At 52.6% G+C, this 12335-nt stretch overlaps 1 protein-coding gene across 12 annotated transcripts in view; it reads right to left on the bottom strand.

Annotated features, from left to right (window-relative positions):
* The window catches only part of atp11a (ATPase phospholipid transporting 11A), a 292743-nt gene that overhangs the window by 242316 nt on the left and 38092 nt on the right, over nt 1-12335 (bottom strand). For all 12 annotated transcript variants that reach the window (XM_067986665.1, XM_067986669.1, XM_067986666.1 and 9 more), the window contains exons 2-3: nt 4789-4911; nt 256-345 (exon numbers count right to left, since the gene is read on the bottom strand). In XM_067986665.1, the coding sequence (XP_067842766.1) occupies nt 256-345; nt 4789-4911 (213 nt within the window). The remainder of the gene's footprint in view (nt 1-255; nt 346-4788; nt 4912-12335) is intronic.

The raw sequence follows: 12335 nt of genomic DNA, 5'->3' as shown, positions 1-12335 counted from the left end.
TGAAATAAAAAGAAAGAATGTTAATCCATTGTAAAAAGAGTTCAAATTTTAAGCTACTTCATCACTTACTGGTAAGTGTAAATAATAACTAAAACTGCCTGCTATTTGGTTGAATGTTCTGTACAATATAGTCTGAATGATTAATGTCAAAAGCTACAGAACTTGATAAAATTATCTTTCACTATGACAAAAATGTAAAATCTATCCAATGTAACACTGTAGCTGCAACATGAATGGATGATAAATCTCTCATACCTGCACAAGGAATATGATAAGGAAATAGAAGTTAGCAATTCTTCTAAACTGTTCGAACAAGTTCTTGGGAATGAAGTTCCAGAAAGTAAACTGTACGTGGGAAAAACAGCAAGGCATGAATAGGAATCAGTTAAAACAAACATTAACTGCACACTGACATGTGTCAGATGCAAAATGTATTCAAATATTCTCTAAAACAGATCGCAGCCAATCAAATTGCACAGGACTTGTTTGTCAAAAATAAAATTTTCTTGCAGCAAATTGTCAGGTTCAAAGAAACAGAAAGAAGCCGTGAAACATCAGGTAACCCACACATATAGAGGCAGCAATCATTAGACAATGGATGAATACATGGGGCATGGGGCACTGCTAATACACTAGGGGCACTGCCAATACACGGGGAGGCACTGCCAATACACGGGGAGGCACTGCCAATACATGGGGGAGGCACTGCCAATACACGGGGAGGCACTGCCAATACATGGGGGGAGGCACTGCCAATACACGGGGAGGCACTGCCAATACATGGGGGGAGGCACTGCCAATACATGGGGGGAGGCACTGCCAATACATGAGGGGAGGCACCCTCAATACACGGGGAGGCACTGCCAATACATGGGGGGAGGCACTGCCAATACATGGGGGGAGGCACTGCCAATACATGGGGGGAGGCACTGCCAATGCACGGGGAGGCACTGCCAATACACGGGGAGGCACTGCCAATACACGGGGAGGCACTGCCAATACACGGGGAGGCACTGCCAATACATGGGGGGAGGCACTGCCAATACATGGGGGGAGGCACTGCCAATACATGGGGGGAGGCACTGCCAATACATGGGGGGAGGCACTGCCAATACATGGGGGAGGCACTGCCAATACACGGGGAGGCACTGCCAATACATGGGGGGAGGCACTGCCAATACACGGGGAGGCACTGCCAATACATGGGGGGAGGCACTGCCAATACATGGGGGGAGGCACTGCCAATACATGGGGGGAGGCACTGCCAATACACGGGGAGGCACTGCCAATACATGGGGGGAGGCACTGCCAATACATGGGGGGAGGCACTGCCAATACATGGGGGAGGCACTGCCAATGCACGGGGAGGCACTGCCAATACACGGGGAGGCACTGCCAATACATGGGGGGAGGCACTGCCAATACATGGGGGGAGGCACTGCCAATACATGGGGGAGGCACTGCCAATACACGGGGGGAGGCACTGCCAATACACGGGGGAGGCACTGCCAATACACGGGGGGAGGCACTGCCAATACATGGGGAAGGCACTGCCAATACATGGGGGAGGCACTGCCAATGCACGGGGAGGCACTGCCAATACACGGGGAGGCACTGCCAATACATGGGGGGAGGCACTGCCAATACATGGGGGGAGGCACTGCCAATACATGGGGGAGGCACTGCCAATACATGGGGGAGGCACTATCAATACACGGGGGGGCGCTACCAATACACGGTGCCTATGTCTGGCCTACATGTGATTCCAGTCCCACAGCAATGTGGTTGAGTCTTAACTGCCCTCTGAAATGGCCTCGCAAGCCCCTCAGTTGTGTCAAACCACTACAATGGTTCAAGCTGACCCACCATCACCTTCTCAGGACAACTAGGGATGGGCAATAAATGCCGGCCTTGATTGAGTTTCTGCAATGCATCCTGTAGATGGTACACACTGCAGCCACGGTGGTGGAGGGAGTGAATGTTTAGGGTGGTGTGTGGGGTACCAAGTGGGCTGTTTTGTCCCGGATGGTGTCGAGCTTCTTGAGTGTTGTTGGAGCTGCACTCATGCAGGCAAGTGGAGAGTATTCCATCACACTCCTGACTTATGCTTTGTAGATGTGGAAAGGCTTTGGGGAGTCAGGAGGTGAGTCACTCGCCGCAGAATACCCAGCCTCTGGGTATTCATTATTCATTCATTAGGGGGAGATGAAGTAAGAAGGGAGGAGGCTCGTGTGCAGCATAAATGCTGGCATAGACCAATTGGGCTGAATGGCCTGTTTCTGTGCTGTAGATTCTATAGGGGGAATTTTAACCTCCCAGGAGGGGCAGCATGGTTAAATTCTTAAAATATGAAACCTGCCCCCGAACCCACTGTGAACGCACCCACTTCCGGTTTAACCGGGCGGGTTGGGGAGCAGGCGAGTAAGCAGCTCTCGAGAGGTGGGTTCGTAATTAAAATGTCTAAATGAGGCTCTGTGTCTCAGATTTTATCATCAATTTGGATTTACAGCTGCGGCCCGGGATTCCAGCAGCTGAAGGGAGGCCTGAACTGCCGGATCCAGCAGGTAAATGTTTTTCCAGCACTGCTTGTGGCCAAGAGGAGCAGCAGAGCTTCGCCGACCCCCCAAGCAAAACTGCCACTTACCAGCCGACCCCCCCCCACCTCCAACGGCTGACTCCCCGCCCCCCCCCCACCCACTGCACTGGCCGACCCCTCGCCCCCCCCCACCGCCATTGGCCGACCACCCCCTCCAGTCTGAGGCCGCTGCGCATACTATCACCCCACCCCGCGGGCTCTCGCCCCCCCCCACCCCACGGGCTCTCGCCGCCCCCACCCCGGGCGCTCGCCCCCCCCACCCTGCGTGCTCTCGCCCCCCCCCCCCACCCCGCGTGCTCTCACCCCCCCCCCACCCCGCGTGCTCTCACCCCCCCCCCACCCCGCGTGCTCTCGCCCCCCACCCACCCCACGCGCTCTCACCCCCCCCCCACCCCGGGCGCTCGCCCCCTCCCCCTCCCCCGCGCGCTCTCGCCCCCCCCCCCGCCACCCCGCGTGCTCTCACCCCCCCCCCACCCCGCGTGCTCTCACCCCCCCCCCCACCCCGCGTGCTCTCGCCCCCCACCACCCCGCGTGCTCTCACCCCCCCCCCACCCCGGGCGCTCGCCCCCCCCCACCCCGCGCGCTCTCGCCCCCCCCCCACCCCGCGCGCTCTCGCCCCCCCCCACCCCGCGTGCTCTCACCCCCCCCCCACCCCGCGCGTTCTCACCCCCCCCCCCGCCACCACCGCGTGCTCTCACCCCCCCCCCCCCCGCGTGCTCTCACCCCCCCCCCACCCCGGGCGCTCGCCCCCCCCCCACCCCGCGCGCTCTCGCCCCCCCCCCACCCCGCGCGCTCTCGCCCCCCCCCCACCCCGCGCGCTCTCGCCCCCCCCCACCCCGCGTGCTCTCGCCCCCCCCCACCCCGCGCGCTCTCGTCCCCCCCCCCCCGCCACCCCGGGCATTCTCCGCCCCCCCACCCCGCGTGTTCTCGCCCCCCCCCCCACCCCGCGCGCTCTCGCCACCCCCACCCCGGGCGTTCTCGCCCCCCCCCACCCCGCGTGTTCTCGCCCCCCCCCCACCCCGCGTGTTCTCGCCCCACCCCCCCACACCACTTCACACCATCTGTTTAGAGCTTTCAAACACTGCATGCGAATATGCTTTTGGGACTGAATCTGCATTGGGCTAAGCACAGAACTGGTTCTTTCCGCTTGTGCCGATGATATGCTGCTCCCAGTGCAGGTTACGGTTGAAATGCCATTCACTCTGCCCACCTCCTTTTGCCATTCTTGCCCTGCCACCCCGCGCGCTCTCGCAGTGAGGTTAGTTTTGGATTGCTCAAGCAAAAGATTGGATAGAGATATAATGGGCTGAATGGCCTACTTCTTTGCTGTAAATTTCTACAGTTCTATGGGTGGGACAGAGAGCATGGCAAGTGGAACAGAATGGCCAGCAAGAATGGCACTGTGGGAGAACCTTCACCACACGGACTGCAGCGGTTCAAGAAGGCGGCTCACCACCACCTTCTCAAGGGCAATTAGGGATGGGTAATAAGTGCCGGCCTCGCCAGCGACGCCCACATCCCATGAACGAATAAAAAAAATCTATAGCATGTTGCTTCCGCTGTTTAGCATGCATGTCATCCTGAATTGTAGCTTCACCAGGTTGGCACCTCATTTTTAGGTACACCTGGTGCTGCTCCTGGCATGCTCTTCTACACTCCCCATTGAACCAGGGTTGATCCCCTGGCTTGTTGGTAATGGTAGAGTGAAGAATATGCTGGGCCATGAGGTTACAGATTGTGCTGGAATACAATTCTGCTGCTTTGTCCTGCATGGTGTCGAGCTTCTTGAGTGTTGTTGGAGCTGCACTCATCCAGGCAGGTGGAGAGTATTCCATCACACTCCTGACTTGTGCCTTGTAGATGGCGGAAAGGCTTTGGGGAGTCAGGAGGTGAGTCACTCACCACAGAATACCCAGCCTCTGACCTGCTCTTGCAGCCACAGTATTAATGTGGCTGGTCCAGTTAAGTTTCTGGTCAATGCTGACCCCCAATATGTTGATGGTGGGGGATTCTGCGATGGTAAGGCCATTATCCACCCAAGTATGGATGTTGTCCAGGTCTTGCTGCATGCGGGCATGGACTGCTTCATTATCTGAGGGATTGCGAATGGAACTGAACACTGCAATCATCAGCGAACATCTCCACTTTGTGCATATTAAATTGTTGCATGAATGGAAAAACAAGAACTTTACCTTTGAAGACACAATCCTGTTATCAGGATGTTTCTGCAGAATGTAAGCGTCTGTGCTTGGCGGGGGTTCACGATGTCCAACGTAAACTGTCCGACTGTCCACCCAGTTCTCTTCTCCAACACACTGAACAGAAAGATGGACAATTATTGTCTAACACTGACTACTATCGGAACTGCTGGAAACAAATTGCTCAACTGGAGAGAGTTTTAAAGTTACAAAGTATTCACTGGACAGAGTTTTATTGTTAGCTGCTACTTCAAAAGCAATTCAAAGCTTTCATTCTTAGCAACCACATGACACTTCATTCTGAAATCTGACCAAAATTCCAGCTGCCTGAAGAGATTTTAGAGATCAGATATACCACAAAAAACAGTTTTAGCTTTGCACTGGTGTGAAATGTGTTATAATTCAGATGCAAAGTTGCCTAGATCGAATTTAAAAAAGAATTTACAAATGCAAGGTGCTATAACCACAAATTGCAAGGGGACTTTTAAAGGGTTTAAATGTTATTGTTATAAATTTCAGGTCTGCAATAGATATTGTTTTGGGTTCAGTGTCTGTAATTACTCTTATAAGCAGACCCCATATCCTTTACGATCAGGAGTACACCTTTACTGCCCAATATCTAGTCAAATGACAGTGTGACCTGTCACCTGCAACAATAAGATCTCTCATTGTGTGCACTCGATCTCACGCATGCTGCCACGTGCAAGATATGTTCTCTTGTGAGACAAGGCAATTGGAAACTAACAAACTGGGTTATTTTACAGGAAATACACGAACGAACAGAATACCATTTTCACAGCGAGATTTACAAATCTTCTTCACTACTCAAAAGATCTAAAATAATACATTATGCTAATTTTGCCCTTGATATGAGCCTACCTTATTTTGCAAGTCAGCATCACTGACTGGCACTAAACCTAGAAAGAGACTTCTCTGCCTGCTTCAGCCCCAAAACACTTTGGCCTCAAAACTCCTGAGGCACATTCAACAGAGGGCAGGAAGGAAACTTGAGCCAGATTCTGGGTCTGCCAAGGTTCCACCTCATTTGGACCAGACCTTTAAATTATGGTCTGGACAGATCTTTTGCCCACACCCCTACATCAAGGGGTCATGTTGGGGAGGTCCTACCTCACACTAGAGTAATGTAATCGATCCCCGGACCAGCGGCGAGAAACCCCGGACCAGCGGCGAGGGGCCCCGGACCAGCGGCGAGAAACCCTGGACCAGCGGCGAGGGGCCCCGGACCAGCGGCGAGGGGCCCCGGACCAGCGGCGAGGGGCCCCGGACCAGCGGCGAGAAACCCTGGACCAGCGGTGAGGGGCCCCGGACCAGCGGCGAGGGGCCCCGGACCAGCGGCGAGAAACCCTGGACCAGCGGCGAGGGGCCCCGGACCAGCGGCGAGGGGCCCCGGACCAGCGGCGAGAAACCCCGGACCAGCGGCGAGGGGCCCCGGACCAATGGCGAGGGGCCCCGGACCAGCGGCGAGAAACCCTGGACCAGCGGCGAGAAACCCCGGACCAGCGGCGAGGGGCCCCGGACCAGCGGCGAGGGGCCCCGGACCAATGGCGAGAAGCCCTGGACCAATGGCGAGGGGCCCGGACCAGCGGCGAGGGGCCCTGGACCAATGGCGAGGGGCCCCGGACCAGCGGCGAGGGGCCCCGGACCAATGGCGAGGGGCCCGGACCAGCGGCGAGGGGCCCCGGACCAATGGCGAGGGGTCTGGACCAGCGGCGAGGGGCCCCGGACCAATGGCGAGGGGCCCTGGACCAATGGCGAGGGGTCTGGACCAGCGGCGAGGGGCCCCGGACCAGCGGCGAGGGGTCTGGACCAGCGGTGAGGGGCCCCGGACCAATGGCGAGGGGCCCCGGACCAATGGCGAGGGGCCCCGGACCAGCGGCGAGGGGCCCTGGACCAACGGCGAGGGGTCTGGACCAATGGCGAGGGGTCTGGACCAATGGCGAGGGGCCCTGGACCAGCGGCGAGGGGCCCCGGACCAATGGCGAGGGGCCCCGGACCAATGGCGAGGGGTCTGGACCAACGTCGAGGGGCCCCGGACCAGCGGCGATGGGCCCCGGACCAATGGCGAGAAGCCCTGGACCAATGGTGAGGGGCCCTGGACCAATGGCGAGGGGTCTGGACCAGCGGCGAGGGGCCCCGGACCAGCGGCGAGGGGTCTGGACCAATGGCGAGAAGCCCTGGACCAATGGCGAGAAGCCCTGGACCAATGGCGAGGGGCCCTGGACCAATGGCGAGGGGCCCGGACCAATGGCGAGGGGTCTGGACCAGCGGCGAGGGGCCCCGGACCAATGGCGAGGGGTCTGGACCAGCGGCGAGGGGTCTGGACCAATGGCGAGGGGTCTGGACCAGCGGCGAGGGGCCCCGGACCGATGGCGAGGGGTCTGGACCAATGGCGAGGGGTCTGGACCAATGGCGAGGGGTCTGGACCAGCGGCGAGGGGCCCCGGACCAATGGCGAGAAGCCCTGGACCAATGGCGAGGGGCCCTGGACCAATGGCGAGAAGCCCTGGACCAATGGCGAGGGGCCCTGGACCAATGGCGAGAAGCCCTGGACCAATGGCGAGGGGTCTGGACCAATGGCGAGGGGTCTGGACCAGCGGCAAGGGGTCTGGACCAATGGCGAGGGGTCTGGACCAATGACGAGGGGCCCTGGACCAATGGCGAGAAGCCCTGGACCAATGGCGAGGGGTCTGGACCAATGGCGAGGGGCCCGGACCAATGGCGAGGGGTCTGGACCAATGGCAAGGGGTCCCACAAAACAAAAACAAAGAAAATAAAACACGTAAAGTGACATCAGCACAAGGGAAGCAGCTGATTGGTGAGGAGCTGGTGAGTGTTTCTTTTTAAGTCTTAAGTGTACTTCTGTTAAGTTGAGTTAGTAGTCTAATAAATCGAGGTTTGGCAGGGCACCTCAGATCTGTCGAATGCACATACTGTGCCTGAGGGAACTCCAGGATGCTTCTCGTGTCCTGAACAACCACAGGTACAGGAAATGTCATCAGCTGGAGGAGCTCAAGCTCAGGGTTTTGGAGCTTGAGCAGCAGCTGATGTCACTGCAGTGCATCTACGAGGCTGAGAGTTACGTGGACAGCACGTTTCAGGAGGTGGTCACCCCGCAGCTTAAGAGAGTGTACGCAGAGAGGGACTGGGTGACCACCAGTCAGTCAAGGAGGACCAAGCAGGTAGTGCAGGAGTCCCCTGAGTCCATCTCACTCTAGTTTTGAATACTGGTGAGAGAGAGGGTTCCTCTGGGGAGTGAAGCCAGAGCCAAGTCCACAGCACCATGGGTGGCTCGGCTGTACGGGGTGGGGGGGGGAGGAGGAAGGTCAGGAAATCAATAGTGATCAGGGATTCAATGTTTAGGGGAACAGACAGACGCTTCTGCGGCCGCAGACGTGATTCCAGGATGGTGTGTTGCCTCCCTGGTCCAGGGTCAAGGATGACACTGAGCAGCTGCAGAACATTCTGAAGGGGGAGGGTGTACAGCCAGAGGTCATGGTCCATACTGGTACCAATGACATAGGTAGAAAGAGGGATGAGGTTCTGCAGGCAGATTTTAAGGAGCTAGAAAAGACAATAATAAGCAGGACCTCAAAGGTAGTAATCTCCGGATTACTCCCAGTGCCATGCACTAATGAGTATAGAAATTGGAGGATAAAGCAGATGAATGCGTGGCTGGAGGGATGGTGCAGGAGGGACAGCTTTATATTCCTGGGGCATTGGGATCGGTCTGGGGGAGTTGGGACCTATACAGGCCGGACGGGTTGCACCTCAACAAGAGCTGGTATCAATGTCCTCGCGGGGAGGTTTGCTAGTGCTATTGGGGAGGGTTTAAACTAGCTTGGCAGGGGGATGGGAACTTGAGCATAGATTTAGAAGCAGAGCTGGAAATGGAAGACAAAAAATTTAGTAAGCAGGTCTGGAAGGCAGAGGAAACAAAGGTTAGAAAATAGACAACAAAAGAGTTTGGCAGTGCTTAATGGTATCTATCTCAATGCAAGGAGTATAGTGAATAAGGCAGATGAGCTGAGGGCACAGATAGACACGTGGAAGCATGGTATCTTAGTTATTACTGAAACATGGCTTAAACGAAGGCAGGAATGGCAGCTCAACATTCCTGGTTACAAGGTTTTCAGATGAGATGGAGAAGGGGATAAAAAAGTGGGGGGTGTGGCAATATTGGGTAAAGAAACAAATATATCCTAGGATCTTAAAAGAAGTGGCTGCAGAGGTAGTAGATGCATTGGCATTAATTTTCCAAAATTCCCTAGATTCTGGAAGGGTCCCATCAGATTGGAAAATAGCGAATGTAACTCCTCTATTCAAGAAAGGAGGGAGACAGAAAGCAGAAAACTACTGGTCAGTTAGCTTAACATCTGTCATAGGGAAAATGCTAGAATCTATTACTGAGGTTATAGCAGGGCACTTAGAAAATCTCATTGCAATCAGGCAGAGTCAACATGGCTTTGTGAAAGGGAAATCGTGTTTGACCAATTTATTAGAGTTCTTTGAGGAAGTAACAAGCAACATGGATAAAGGGGATCCTGTGGATGCCGTGTACTTCGATTTCCAGAAGGCTTTTGACAAGGTGCCACATCAAAGGCTACAACACAAAATAAGAGCTCATGGTATAGGGGTAACATATTAGCATGGATAAAAGACTGGTTAGCTAGCAGGAAACAGAGAGTAGGCATAAATGGGTCATTTTCAGGTTGGCATGATGTAACGAGTGGAGTGCCACAGGGATCAGTGCTTGGGCCTCAACTATTTACAATCTATATCAATGACTTGGATGATATAGATTGCTAAATTTGCTGATGACACAAAGGTAGGTAGGAAAGTAAGTTGCGAAGAGGACAAAAGGAGTCTGCAAAGGGATATAGATAGGTTAAGTGAGTGGGCAAAAATTTGGCAGATGGAGTATAATGTGGGAAAATGTGAACTTGTCCACTTTGGCAGGAGGAATAGAAAAGCAGTATATTATTTAAATGGAGAGAGATTGCAGAACTCTGAGGTACAGAGGGATCTGGGTATCCTAGTACATGAATCACAAAAAGTTAGTATGCAGGTACAAGAAGTGATTAGGAAGGCAAATGGAATGTTGTCATTTATTGCAAGGAGAATGGAATATAAAAGTAGAGATGTTTTGCTACAATTGTACAGGACATTGGTGAGACCACATCTAGAATACTGTGTGCAGTTTTGGTCTCCTTATTTAAGAAAGGACATAATTGCTTCGGAGGCAGTTCACAGAAGGTTCATTCGACTGATTTCTGGGATGAAGGGGTTATCTTATAAGGAAAGGTTGTACAAGTTGGGCCCGTATACACTGGAGTTTAGAAAAATGAGAGGTGATCTTATTGAAACATATAAGATCCTGAGGGGACTAGAAGGGGTAGATGCTGAGGGGATGTTTCCCCTTGTGGGAGAGACTAGAACTAGGGGCCACAGTTTAAAAATAAGGGGTCTTCCATTTAAGATGGAGATGAGGAGAAATGTTTTCTCTCAGAGGGTCGTGAGTCTGTGGAACTCCCTTCCCCAGAGAGTGGTGGAGGCAGGGTCATTGAATATTTTTAAGCCTGAGTTAGATAGATTCCTGATTAACAAGGGAGTCAAAGGTTATAGTAGGTAGGCAGGAAAGTAGAGTTGAGGTCACAATCAAATCAGCTATGATCTTATCAAATGGCAGAGCAGGCTCGAGGGGCTGAATGGCCTACTCCTGCTCTTAATTCGTACGTTCGTATGTATAGCTATGAGGAGGGATGATATGTTAGAAGGATCATCAAATGAAACCATATGGGTTGAGCTAAGGAACAAAAAAGGGGCAATCACACTGCTGGGAGTGTGCTATAGACCCCCAAACAGTCAGAGGGACATAGGAGAGCAAATATGTAGGCAAATTTCTGAGAAGTGCAAAAATAATAGGGCAGTAATAGTAGGGGATTGCAACTACCCTAATATTAACTGGGACACAATCAGTGTAAATGGTATAGAGGGTGCAGAATTCTTAAATTGCATTCAGGAGAACTTTTTTAGCCAGTGTGTAGCAAGCCCACAAGAGAGGGGGCTGTTCTGGACTTAGTTTAAGGGAATGAAGCTGGGCAGGTGGAAGGAGTATCAGTGGGAGAGCATTTTGGTGGTAGTGATCATAATTCAGTTAGATTTAGCATAGTTATGGAAAAGGACAAAGATAGAACAGGAGTAAAAGTTCTCAATTGGGGAAAGGCCAATTTTACTAAGCTGATAAGTGATTTAGCAAAAGTGGACTGGAAACAGCTACTTGAAGGTAAATCAGTGTCAGAGCAGTGGGAGGCATTCAAGGGGAAGATTCAAGGGGTTCAGAGTAAACATGTTCCCACAAAGAAAAAGAGCCCCCCTGGATGACAAGGAGCATACAGAGTAAGATATGGCAATAAAGGGAAGCTTATGTCAGATCAGAGAGATCAATAATGCAGAAAGCCAAGAGGAGTATAGAAAGTGCAGGGTGAAATTAAAAAGGAAATTAGGAAAGCAAAGAGAGAGCATGAAAAAATACTGGCAAGTAAAAATCAAGGAAAACCCAAAGATGTTTTATAAATACATGAAGAGCAAGAGAATAACTAAGGAAAGAGTAGGGCCTATTAGAAACCAAAAAGGTAACCTGTGTGTGGAAGACGTGGGTGTGGTTCTTAATAAATACTTTGCATCTGTCTTCACAAAAGAGGGGGACGATGCAGAGATTATAGTTAAGGAGGAGGAGTGTGTAATATTGGATGGGATAAACTAAGTGATAGAGGATGTATTAAGAGGTTTAGCATCTTTGAAAGTAGATAAATCGCCAGGCCTGGATGAAATGTATCTCAGTCTGTTAAGTGAAGCAAGGGAGGAAATAGCAGAGGCTCTGACCATCATTTTCCAATCCTCCCTGGCTACAGGCATGGTGCCAGAGAATTGGAGGACTGCTAACATTGTACAAAAAGGGAGAAAGGGACAGACCAAGTGATTATAGGCCAGTCAGTCTAACCTCGATGGTGGGTAATTGAAATCAATTCTGAGGGACAGCACAAAGATCACTTGGAAAGGCACAGGTTAATCAAGGACAGTCAGCATGGATTTGTTAAGGGAAGGTCGTGTCTGACTAACTTGATTGAATTTTTTGAGCAGGTAACAACGAGGGTTGATGAGGGTAAAGCTTTTGATGTAATGTACATGGATTTTAGCAAGGCTTTTGACAAGGTCCAAGATGGCAGACTGGTCAAAGAAGTAAAAGCCCATGGGATCCAAGGGAAAGTGGCTAGTTGGATCCAAAATTGGCTCAGTGGCAGGAAGAATAATGGTCAATGGGTGTTTTTGTGACTGGAAACCTATTTCCAGTGGGGTTCCACAGGGCTCAGTACTCGGTCCCTTGCTTTTTGTGGAATATAGTAATGATTTGGACTTGAATGTGGGGGGCTTGATCAAGAAGTTTGCAGATGATACAAAAATTGGCCGTGTGGTTGATAGTGAGGAGGAAAGCTGTAGACTGCAGGAAGATATCAATGGAAT

This window comes from Heptranchias perlo, chromosome 6 (genome assembly GCF_035084215.1).
Source record: "Heptranchias perlo isolate sHepPer1 chromosome 6, sHepPer1.hap1, whole genome shotgun sequence".
Taxonomy (NCBI): domain Eukaryota; kingdom Metazoa; phylum Chordata; class Chondrichthyes; order Hexanchiformes; family Hexanchidae; genus Heptranchias; species Heptranchias perlo.
This window is presented reverse-complemented; position numbering and strand designations above follow the sequence as displayed.